Source organism: Artemia franciscana, chromosome 14, assembly GCF_032884065.1.
Source record: "Artemia franciscana chromosome 14, ASM3288406v1, whole genome shotgun sequence".
Taxonomy (NCBI): Eukaryota; Metazoa; Arthropoda; class Branchiopoda; order Anostraca; family Artemiidae; genus Artemia; species Artemia franciscana.
The window spans coordinates 38,921,147-38,934,090 of record NC_088876.1 but is presented as its reverse complement, the minus strand read 5'-3'; the positions used below and the strand labels follow the sequence as shown (position 1 = coordinate 38,934,090).

The window sequence follows — 12,944 nt, the reverse complement described above, 5'->3', positions numbered from 1 at the left end:
GTCGATAAAAAAAACTAACTAAGATACAAAATATATAAAAAACGTAATAAGCACAGTAAGGAACCTCCCTAATCAAAGACAACTAGATAAAAACATGCAACAAGTCCACAAAATTGAAAATATACAAAATCATCGAAAGGAAATAATCGAACGAAAAATAATGAGAGAGCCTATGCATGAGTAATAAAATAAACAACTTAAGATGGTACTAAACGTTAACAACAGAAGCAAAATACGGTATAAAACCTCTCACATACGCGTCAGTTGCACAATGAATCAGAGTGACAATCAGCCTTTCTCCCTTCAAAGGCAAAATAGTACTTGCATGGTATACGGCCTACCACTCAGGTTGGACACAAAATAGAACCGTTTTTTTTTTTTCGTTAACTTTTTTTAGCTTAGCGTGAGACAAGACAAATAGAAGTGACAGAATAGATAAAAAAAATATGTAATTTGAGCTATATATTTGCAAATTAGGGGTGGGGTAAAGTATTTGGACAGTGTGAAATTTTAATAACAATTCTTATTCTGCATATTATGAAGTAAATAATATGCAGAATAATTATATATGACAGATTAGGCCTCCAGACCCATTATATTTTAACAACCCCCCCCCTCCATGTTCAAAATTTAGAGTGGGAAGTACTCAAATTGATTCAGTGATTCAGCATCGGAAAAACATATTGGAAGAACATTGGGTAGGGCGTATATCATACAAGTACCACGAAATCTTACTTACAATCTTACAAGTACCACGAAAATGGACCGCATTTATCACTGTATCGAAAATGTTACTATAATGATTGATCCATGATACATTAGGGATTCGGTCGGCCGTAGGCAATCTATCAAACTTCGCGACATTAATCACTTTTTCCACTGGCTAGGAGTCTTAGGAAATTCGGCACCATTATACCTAATTTTTCGAAGATAAATTAATTTCGAAGATAACTTCGGAGGGATTTTTGGTCGCAGGGGAGATAAACATTAATGAGGACAAGGTTGGCAAGACGGGTAGCAATATAACAATCACTCTCGTGATAACATAAAGTGGGTGGTGAAAACAGCGTCTTTTTTATTAAACATGCTATGCCACCTGATGGTCTGCCAGAGGTTTTGCGACTTTTAGAAAAAAATAAGTGTTCGTTACTTCTCCTTAGGGAGTTTAAGCTCACTATAGGTAGGAAATGTTCCTGGAGGAATTAAACATCAAAATTTTCTAATTTCTGATCTAAAAAAAACATCCTTATCCTTAGTACCGTTAATATTGAAGGAACATATAGTGAAGTTAGTCTTAGCACTCATTTTCTTGCATAGGACGATCGATTCGACAGAAGTTCACGAATAATTCGGCATTTCATTGAGAATGACACATAATTGCCTTGACAGTTCGCGCATTTTGGTGCAGCCTGGCACGAGAATCAGGCTAGGATTCATGTTGCCCTGCGCAACGGGAGCAGCATTTTTCTTTATCACAATTTGATTTTAAGTGATTTGGTGATTGGCAATTATAACAGCATTTGGGTGGGCGTTGGAATTCGTAAACTCGATATATCTCATACCCAATCTTTATACCAAGTCGAAGTGTATTAGCGAGCTCAATAGCGTTTTCAAAAAACACTCTAACAGCCAAAGAACTGCCTATTCGTTTCGCATGAGTAATATTGTCGCTATCAATTAACATTCCCTCATCAAAATTGGTCGGTATACCTTTAATGATTCCAATATATTTCGTTTCTTTTACTTTGACGTCACAATCTCTCATTACAGTTGGAAGGGCATTGCAAAAGTTTGTTGCAGCAATCTTGTCAATTCGTACCCCCAGCTTATCGCCAGAGGGCTTAATGCTATGAACACTCATGACCTGGAATAGAGTCTATTATTTCGCAACGCTTGGCAGGATTATTTAATTCCGATGGGACTTTAGCTATAACAACGGTCGTCAGATCGTGATTAAATGACTGAGGGCCAGGGCTGCTAAGAGGGGGAAATTTAAGGTCATACGACGAAATCTTCTCATGAATTTGCTTAAGTTCCGAATCAATGTTTACAAGCTTTGAGGTGAAGCTAGAATAAGCCACAGCGGGAATAACAGGAACTTCGGTAGGCAAAATAATCACGTATGTAGGCAAAGAATAATTTTCGTTGTCGCAGTTCTGGAAGATTTCCATCATGTCCTTAATGTGACGGTAATTAGCTTGATCGCCTTGGCGTCTTTGTACACATTCACCCTCGTAAACACGAGACCAAAGTTCTATTCTAGCCGCCATAATAGACTTGTCATCGAAAAAACCAACAGCATGGTTAGCAATAACTTCATCACTTACTCCTTCTTTAAGATTAGATTGCACAAAATTCAAGACCGACGAATGTACATATTCCGTCATAATGGTATAATTAACTATTATATGGACAATTAGCCAAAGTCCAAAATCAAATCAGTTTATTACTCACCATACTGTCAAACAGCTGTCACATCCGATTAAATTAGTTTCAAAATAATCCTTTACAAAGTAAATGAATTCGTTATTTTCAGTGTGAGATAATGTCCGTGCAATATCTTTAACATGTAGGTCAGTAAGTAGGGATTATACGTCACTATAATCCCTATTGCGAATTTTTTTTTTTATATATATATTTTTCTCTTCACATAAAACTTACTGAATTAATAATGTCCAAGCAGTACCCGATTTAGATGATGACACTTTGAACTCTGAAACACCAATCAATAAAGGTTGGCCAAGAATTGAAATATCGAGGGATAGAATGTCAAAAGTATAGAAATGCTAAATGGGAAATATTTGAATGTCAAACTTAAAACATTGAATGAGCTCCAGAACTGCTGAGGTTTAGATTTGTAACGACGTATCGTAAATTTTTTATCACCGCCTGAAAAATTTGAAAAAAAAACGGGCTTGAAATAGGATGGAGTTGTTTTTTTCTCAAAATTACCCTCACTGGAGAAAATTTACCTTAAAGAAATTGAAGCAAAAAACAAAAAAAAATAAAGGTCGATAAAAAAAACTAACTAAGATACAAAATATATAAAAAACGTAATAAGCACAGTAAGGAACCTCCCTAATCAAAGACAACTAGATAAAAACATGCAACAAGTCCACAAAATTGAAAATATACAAAATCATCGAAAGGAAATAATCGAACGAAAAATAATGAGAGAGCCTATGCATGAGTAATAAAATAAACAACTTAAGATGGTACTAAACGTTAACAACAGAAGCAAAATACGGTATAAAACCTCTCACATACCCGTCAGTTGCACAATGAATCAGAGTGACAATCAGCCTTTCTCCCTTCAAAGGCAAAATAGTACTTGCATGGTATACGGCCTACCACTTAGGTTGGACACAAAATAGAACCGTTTTTTTTTTCGTTAACTTTTTTTAGCTTAGCGTGAGACAAGACAAATAGAAGTGACAGAATAGATAAAAAAAATATGTAATTTGAGCTATATATTTGCAAATTAGGGGTGGGGTAAAGTATTTGGACAGTGTGAAATTTTAATAACAATTCTTATTCTGCATATTATGAAGTAAATAATATGCAGAATAATTATATATGACAAATTAGGCCTCCAGACCCATTATATTTTAACAACCCCCCCCCCCCCTCCATGTTCAAAATTTAGAGTGAGAAGTACTCAAATTGATTCAGTGATTCAGCATCGGAAAAACATATTGGAAGAACATTGGGTAGGGCGTATATCATACAAGTACCACGAAATCTTACTGGGTTGGAGGAGGTACAATTCCTGGGTCTAAAATTTGAATATTTTCGTCCAAAAGTGATACAAATGGCATAATTCAGTCGTGCTTTGTGAATTGCGAAAAGCCGAAGGGCTTTTTTGAATTACTCCAATTATTGCAGAATTTCCCCTAGTCACGCCAAAAACAGGTAAAGCGCGTGTTCTAATAAAGGTAAAAATAATAAATATAAGTATATGGAAAAAAATGGTCTACTGGGTATCTGAAATTTATGATACTTAAGTAGAGTAAGGGGTATATTTGCCTATTTTTTTACACTATCAATGTAAATATATTACAAAAGATTAGATTATCAGATACTATTAAAACTTTTAGAATGAGAAGTACTCAAATTGAGGTAGAAAAGAAGGAGAGGGTAAAAAGATGTAGAACACTTTAGGAAATTGGAAATGATAACTGAGGATGTATTCTCATCGCAAGGGTGTATCCATGATTTTTCTTCAGGGGGAGGGGGAGGCGTGGGCATAGAAATAAAATAAAAGAGCACAGAAAACGTGTTGGTGAGCAACTTTGTTTTTATTGTTTTAAAAAGTAGAATCAAACAGTTCGTGGTAACGAACTGTAGTAAGGAGCGACCCGGCTCAATAGTAACCAAAACTCTAAAAAATGGAACTTTGATACCAATAGCTACATCAAAAGAATCGCATTTTAATGCTGGTTCAAAATATATAAGTTTCACCAAGTTTAGTCTTACCCATCAAAAGTTAGGAGCCTGAGAAAATTTGCGTTATTTTAGAAAATAGGGGGAAACACCCCCTAAAAGTCATAGAATCTTAACGAAAATCACATCATCAGATTCAGCGTATCAGAGAACCCTACTGTAGAAGTTTCGAGCTCCTATCTACAAAAATGTGGAATTTTGCATTTTTTGCCAGAAGGCAGATCACGGATGCGTGTTTATTTTTTTATTTTTTTTTTTTATTATTTTTTTTTTTTTTCCAGGGGTTATCGTATCGACACAGTTGTCCTAGAATGTTGCAAGAGGGCTCATTATAACGGAAATGAAAAGTTCTAGTGCCCTTTTTAAGTGACCAAAAAATTTGAGGGCACCTAGGCCCCCTCCAACGCTAATTATTTTCCCAAAGTCAACGGATCAAAATTCTGAGATAGCCATTTTATTCAGCGTAGTCGAAAAACCTTATAACTATGTCTTTGGGGACGACTTACTCCCCCACAGTCCCCGTGGGAGGGGCAACAAGTTACAAACTTTGACCTGTGCTTACACATAGTAATGGTTATTGGGAAGTATACAGGCGTTTTCAGGAAAATTTTTTTGGTTGGGGGGAGGGGTTGAGAAGAGGGGGATATGCTGGGGGAACTTTCCATCGAGAATTTGTCATGGGAGAAGAAAATCTCTATGAAGGGAGAGCAGGATTTACTAGCATTATTAAAAAAAAAATTAAAAAATAAATGTGAAAAAGCTTTTTCAGCTGGAAGTAAGGAACAGCAATAAAACTTAAAACAAACAGAAATTACTACCCATATGAGGGGCTCACCTCCTTCTAATACCTCGCTCTTTACGCTAAAGTATTTTTAGTAATTTCAACTATTTATTCTACGGCTTTTGTGATTCAGGGGTCATTCTTAATGAATTGGGATAATGTTTAAGCTTTAGTGTAAAGAGCGAGGTACTGACGATGGGGCGAATCCCCTCATATATGTAATAAAAACATGAGAATACAAAAGTATACTTCCAGCTTTTCAGCTGGAAGTAAGGAACAGCAATAAAACTTAAAACAAACAGAAATTATTACCCATATGAGGGGCTCACCTCCTTCTAATACCTCGCTCTTTACGCTAAAGTATTTTTAGTAATTTCAACTATTTATTCTACGGCTTTTGTGATTCAGGGGTCATTTTTAATGAATTGGGATAAAATTTAAGCTTTAGTGTAAAGAGTGAGGTACTGACGATGGGGCGAATCCCCTCATATATGTAATAAAAACTTGAGAATACAAAAGTTCTTTACATAAGCTAATTTATAAGTTACGTAAATCTTTTACCAGTAAAAAGATTCGTAAAAAATTAAAAGTTCTAGTTGCCTTTTTAATTAACCAAAAAATCGGAGGGCAACTAGGCTTCGTCCCCCGCTCTTTTTTTCTCAAAATCATTCGATCAAAATTATGAGAAAGCCATTTAGCCAGAAAAAAAATATGCAAATTTCGTTTTGATTATTCCTCTGCGGAGAGCCAAAATCAAAACATGCATTGATTCAAAAACGTTCAGAAATTAAATAAAAAAAAACAAGTTTTTTTAACTGAAAGTAAGGAGCGACATTAAAACTTAAAACGCACAGAAATTACTTCGTATATGAAAGAGGCTGCATCCTCATCAACGCCCCGCTCTTTACGCTAAAGTTTTTTACTGTTTAAAAAAGAAGAATTGAGAGAAAGAGTCAAATTTAGCGTAAAGAACGGGGCGCTGATGAGGAAGCGGCCTCTTTCATATACGAAGTAATTTCTGTGCGTTTTCAGTTTTAATGTCGCTCCTTACTTTCAGTTAAAAAACTTGTTTTTTTTTATTTAATTATGAGAAAGAGTCAAAGTTTAGCGTAAAGAGCGGGAGATTAAGAAGGAGACAGCCCCCTTCATATTCGGAATAATTTCTGTTAGTTTTAAGCTTTAATTACTTTCAGTTAAAAAAAAAATTGTTTTCTATAATTACTTTTTATTTAATATGGTTAAAAGTCGAAGAAGATGGTCGGTTTATTATTTTTTGTGCAGTTTATATCCCTTCAGAGCCAAGCTCATACAACGAGGATACGTGGTGTATATTAGAAGATGAAAAACGTAAATTTTCTATTCAGTTTCCTTCCGATTCGTTTTGTCTTATGGGGGACTTTAATGGTTATGTTGAGGTTACTCCAGTTCTTTTGATGTCACATCATGCCTGTATGGACGAAGCTGCTTGGGTGGTGTGGGATGATTTGGTAACTCATCTCCCTCCGAGGCCAAGTAAGGACCATAGTAGACGGAAGGCTAATTGGGGGTTGTAACATTTCAGACTTTTGTGGTAATGAAAATTTTTCTTATATTGAATGGAAGAGTTGGAAAGGATGGAGGTGTGAAAAATTTTACTTGTTTTTCAGGAGCTTCTCCTAGTGTGATTATTATATTTTGGTGAATGTTTCTCTTTCATTGCCTGGTTTTGCGCAATTGTTTTTCAAAATTTGCTGTTTTTTGTGATATGTGAACGGAATGTCTCACTTATATGACAAAAAGCCACCATGACCAAACATAATTCAAATAAAAAAAAACAAAGAAGCCACAAAGAATCAAACTCACTCAAAAACTTCCATGCTCAATCATATCTATATTTTAAATATTTTGGGATTTTGAGGGAAATAAATACATAAATAAAATAATGACGAACTAAAAAAAACATCTTTCCTCTTTTGTGTTTTTACTTTCTTTTTAAAAGGAACTCTCAGAGGAACTAAGAGGATTTAAAAAAGCACAAAAATAAATCCAATTTGCCGATTTTCATCTGATTTTTACCCTTCCTCTTCTTTAGTTTTTCAACTTACATTACATATATTCTTTATTTTTATCGTTTGACATGGCCTATTCATATTTGTGGCTTTTTTTTCAATTTTTCCTGGAAATTACTATATAGTATAATTAATATAATTACTATATAATAATATAATTATATTTTTGTAATATGCTAAACTGGTAGCAAATAATAATAAAACTAGTGGCAGTGTTTGCCTCTCTTGTGCCCAGGGCGAGATCTTGATTAGTCACAAGGCAATGTCAGGCTCTTTAAGATGCTTCATTTGGTGCAATAAATCGTATCCTACCTGAATAACTTGGTACGCCTCATCAGCGCTACGTACAAGTATTTCTTGCATGTTCTTGATGAAGAAACACCCTTTCCCTTCTTCTGCCAATTTCAGAGGGGCTGTGAGCACTCTTTCTTGTTTATCTTTCTTCATTGCCAACACATCGTAAATCTGATCATTGTAGATTTCAACCACTGAAATCCAAACTGTAGACATCCAATCGGTTGTCAAGGTTACGCTTCCACTATCCCGGGATCTCTGGGATACATCTATGGAGTTTTGAGGGATTCGGCGTTTAGCTATTAACGGAACTAGAAAGGAAAACCATTTTTGTTACTTAGTGAACGCGAGAAAAATAAAAACCTCTATTCACGAGGTTCTTAAGAATTTAGAGTTTAGCTATTAACTGGACTAGAGAAAAATAAAAAGTAACCACGAGGTTCTTAAGAATTCAGTGTTTAGTTATTAACTGGACAAGAGAAAAATAAAAACCTCTATTCATGATGTTCTTGGAATTTCGTGTTTAGTTATTAACCGGGCTAGAGAAAAATAAAAATCTTTATTCACGAGGTTCTTAAGAATTTATTGTTTATTTATTAACTGGACTAGAGAAAAATAAAATCCTCTATTCCCGAAGTTCTTGAGAGTTTAGTATTTAGTTATTAACTGGACTAGAGAAAAATAAAAACCTCTATTCACGAAGTTCTTCAGAATTTAGTGTTTAGTTATTAACTGGACTAGAGAAAAATAAAAAAACCTCTATTCACGATGTTCTTGAGAATTTAGTGTTTAGTTATTAATTGGACTAGAGAAAAAAAACTTTCTATTAGTGAGGTAGATAAAGTCTAAACTTTTCTGGTCTTTCTAAGCAAAGGAATTCAAAATTGAATGCCCTTCATTTTAGTAACAGATCTCCAAATTTGAACATCCAATCGATTTTTAACCAACTATTGACCCATATTAGGTATATTACTACCTGAAAACCGCAGTTTTTCCAAATTTCTCTTTTGTTTATCTCAAAATTATGAGGGTATCACGGCAGTATCACATTTTCGTCAGTGTTGCCATGTTTAATCGTAAAAATAAATAAAAAGAATACGTTCAATTAGACAAACTTTTTGATCACAAAAATTCAAAATCTAAAGATATATTAATTCCTAAGACAACTACATCTTAAAGGTAAGCCGCGCCTTCTTGAGCTGGTGGGGGCTATATGTTTTTAGCTTATCCAATCGAAAGATGTTAATGTACTGTATCGGATTAACGCCGTTTCTTGACAACTAGGTTCCTTGAATCGGCTACGAAGTCTGATTCGGAGGATTGAAAAGACTGGGAAATTCCACGCCATGAAAGATCTTTCTGATCAAAATTATCAAGTTTTTGGATGAGAGCCATATTTTTTTTTTTAGTGTTGCTGCTTTGAACCAGGAAACTGAATGGACCAATATAATTATTTAAATCCAAAAACGCCTTTCATTCGTAGAAATTCAAACATCAAAATCTATTTTTGATGTTTATATAGTACATTTTGAAGACTGAAAGTACCAAAAAAAAACAAAAAAAAAAAACATTTTAGTCCCCCCCTCGGATCATCTTAGGTCAATTTATACCTGATAACCGCGGTTTTCTGACTTTTTTTTCTAATTATCAGGTTTTTGATGATGACCACATTTTCGTCAGTGTTGCCACTTTGGACAAATAAGTAAGTCAACAGGATTATTTAAACCCGACACCGCTTATCATTCGTAAAAATTCAAAGATCAAAAACCTGTTTTTGATGTTTGTACTGTTCCTTTCGAAATCTTACGGTACCAAAGAAATGAAAATAAAACGTTTTCTGTCCCTCCGGATCATCTTGTCATTTTATACCTGAAAACCACACTTGTCTGGGATTTTTTCCCTTTTTTTTTAAACTGTCAAGTTTTTAGATGAGGGTCACATTTTTGTCAGTGGTGCCACTTTAGACACGGATAATAAATAAGTTTTTAGATGAGGGTCACATTTTTGTCAGTGGTGCCACTTTAGACACGGATAATAAATAAGTTTTTAGATGAGGGTCACATTTTTGTCAGTGGTGCCACTTTAGACACGGATAATAAATAAGTTTTTAGATGAGGGTCACATTTTTGTCAGTGGTGCCACTTTAGACACGGATAATAAATAAGTAAACATAAGCATTAAATCCAACAACACTTTTCATTGGTAAAAATTCAAACACCAAAAAACTCTTGATTCCAAAATAGAACTGCAACTTCAAAAGGAATCTGCGGCTTCTTAAGCTCTTTAGTAGCACGTCTTTCTACCTTTTTATCTTTCATTTTTTATCTTTTTTTTAAACTTGGTGTCTAGTGCTCTCAAAACTTTCATAGCGTTCAATGAAGGTCTTTTCATAAATAATTGAATACACCAATTTTTAAGAGATATGCTTGTGTAAGTTTCCATACAAACAAATCAAACAATCGGAGTGCATTTTGAATATCGTTGAAAAAAAAGAAAAAAAAGCAAAGTTAAAAACGAAACAGGTACTATTGTTGACATCATCTAACTTCAAAAAAGTCAGGCAACAGAGTTCTCTTCTGCTGAAAAGGTGAAATTTTCCTTTAAAATATTTGGTCACTTCATGTCATTTGAATAACGGGAGTCACAGTTCGGCCACTAGTTGAAAGACGATAGTCAGTAAAAGTATGTTAATTGACAGTCTGATCAAGAACAATGAGAAGACTGGGAAATCCAGGGCAGGAAGGATCTTTCTGATCAATATTATCAGGTTTTTAGATCAGAGCCAGATTTAAGCAGATCATAACATCAGTTCAGCAGAGGAAAAAAGCTCAGTATAAAGGGAGTTTTTAGGGAGTCTTGAAAAACAGTGAAGGCAGACAGTGGTGTTTTGCAAGTGATCGTCATCAAAAATTAATAAATTTTAATAGAGTTCCTTTCGGCAAAGTCAGGGACCTAGCAATCAGTTCAGCAGAGCACAAGAATGCAGCATAGAGTTTCGAGTGAGTCAAGGGGGAAAGTTTAGAGAATTTTTAGAATTTCAGATTATTGAATACCATTTGAATAACGGTAGTCACTATTCGGCCACTAATTGAAAGGCTTAATCAATAAAAAGACGTGAATTGAATGCAGATTAGAAAAATTGAGAAGAGTGGAAAATCCAGGCCATGAAGGATCTTGCACATCACTTGAATCCAAAGAACAGTAAAGGCAGAGGATTACTAGAAATATTGGAAGTAATAAATACCAGATCTCATCTGGTGAAAACGATATTCTGACCTTAAATAACGGAAGATCGACTTAAGAGCTGTCATTTTCGCCAGCATCGCCATTTTTAACTGTAAAGACAAATTTACAAAGAAATTAATGAACTCTGCCCTTTCTGTCCATGGGTCAAACCATTACATCTTCATGGAAGTAGTTTATATATATATATATATATTTTTTTATTGTTTTTTTTAGCATGATTTCTGCTATTTTTGTGTGTTAAGATTGGCAACCTTTACTCCCAAAAAACATTATAACTGTATATGGACGCTTTTCCATTACGTATAGAATTCACAACTTTTAAATTTTTACAGAGTGGAGCCCTTAATTTTTTTTTTTTTTTTTTTTTAAGATTAACAGAAGCAAACATTTTATTGTGGTTTGTTGGATTTTATTTGATTTCACAAAGATAAAGATTTGTGTTTTATTGTCCAACATTAGCAGACAATTTTGACGGATCATTTCAAAATTGTTCTTAAATTGGTAAATGTTTAGTCACTACAATCAGTAACCAATCACAGGTTTGATCCAGGCACCTCGCTACTGGATGACATTTGGCATTCGGCCACTGAAGTTGTTCACAACACTCCCAACATGTCATTCGGATTGCTTTCTTGACGGTTTATCTCAGGTTATCAATTGTGTCTGGGTTTTCCCCATACAATATTTCCTTTAAGGAGCCCCAGAAAATGTAATCTAGCGCACTCAGGGATGGGGGATAGGATGGCCATACATTGTTAGTCCTCTCCAAATTCGGACACAGAGAAAGTGTTTCTAGTTTACAATATGCTCGCTTATCGTCTGGTTGATTGCATCCAGTCTTGCTAGTTGTAGTTTGTTGGCTTTTGTAACCTGGCTTTAGTCTGCAGTTAAAAAGTCTGCACTTCATAGAAAAATGGCTAATAATTACTGAGAATAATTGAGCGCACAGGTTTGATGGAAATACTTGCTTGAGCAGCTATCGGACAAACCTGTGGGACGATTGTTCCAATCAATCCTCGACGTCTTGAACACAAACGGGCAGTCCTGCAGATACCTATGAGTCACAATGGCTTTCGTTTTTATTGAGCAAAGTTCCACTGTTTTAAAGCTTTTCGTTCAAATGTGCGATCATATGCCAAATAACTCTTCCCCGAATATTCGGGTCGAAACTTCCTTTTTGCTTTTTTCTGTCGAAAATTATGGAGCTGGTCCATCTTGGTGTCAGATAATACTTACAACTTTCTTTTGTAATCAATCGGAAAAAGAACAAAAAATTACTCTAGGAAACAAAATTCTATACGTTTGTCCCTCTTTTTACCCCCCCCCCCCCCCCTTCTTTGTATGTACTTGCGTTAGTTTCCATTTAGCCATACCAACAATCAACTTCCATCTTCTCTGACCCAGGAATTTGAATATTTTTTAAACACACTACATGGACCTACAGGATTCAGAAATTTTTGCAAGTCTATGTTTCTTCTCTGATTTAGAGAACTAATTAAAATTAGGGCACTCTGGATACCTGGATAAAGAATTGTTAAACTCACCCGCTAACTGAGACTTGGATTTTGAATCTTCTATTGGTTTCAGAAGTGACGAGAACAGAGAGATCTCTTCCAAGACTTCCGAGTCCGTAAGTATTTTATAGCCATTATCCCTGAAAACATGAGAAAGTATGAAATTATGAAAGAATAAAATTTTCCAAGATGGGTATTTTTCGGCGGAGTAGTTTTCCGTAAGGGAGATATCTGCTTGGGAGAGGGGAATTCTCCGAGGATGGAATTATCCACAAAGAGACCTTTCCGAATTTTCTTAAAATTAAAGAATATTACTGTAGTTAATCGGCTGGGAGGAGTTGAACTTTCCGCAGGGAGAATTTACACTTTGGAATTTTAATCATTGGCGAATTTCTAACAAAAAAATTTCTTTGAATTTCTATCGAGATTACAGCTAAATGCAAAGAACAATACCTGACTGGTCGCTCGTAGAAATATACACATTGACAATCTGTTTATTCCACAAGACGAGTAAACCTTCAAAGGAGAGCTGCATCTCCTTAAGCTGCTGGGTGACATATATTTCAGCTGATTTTTTGCAAACATTATTCTTATTTGCACTAACTATTACCAAATACT

At 34.9% G+C, this 12,944-nt stretch overlaps 1 protein-coding gene across 1 annotated transcript in view; it reads right to left on the bottom strand.

The window, feature by feature from the left end:
* The window catches only part of LOC136035799 (kinesin-like protein KIF20B), an 82,785-nt gene extending 69,924 nt beyond the window's left edge, over positions 1-12,861 (bottom strand). The window contains exons 1-3 of the mRNA XM_065717770.1: positions 12,806-12,861; positions 12,357-12,466; positions 7,585-7,877 (exon numbers count right to left, since the gene is read on the bottom strand). Coding sequence (XP_065573842.1) covers positions 7,585-7,877; positions 12,357-12,466; positions 12,806-12,861 — 459 coding nt within the window. The remainder of the gene's footprint in view (positions 1-7,584; positions 7,878-12,356; positions 12,467-12,805) is intronic.
* Positions 12,862-12,944: the final 83 nt, after the last annotated feature.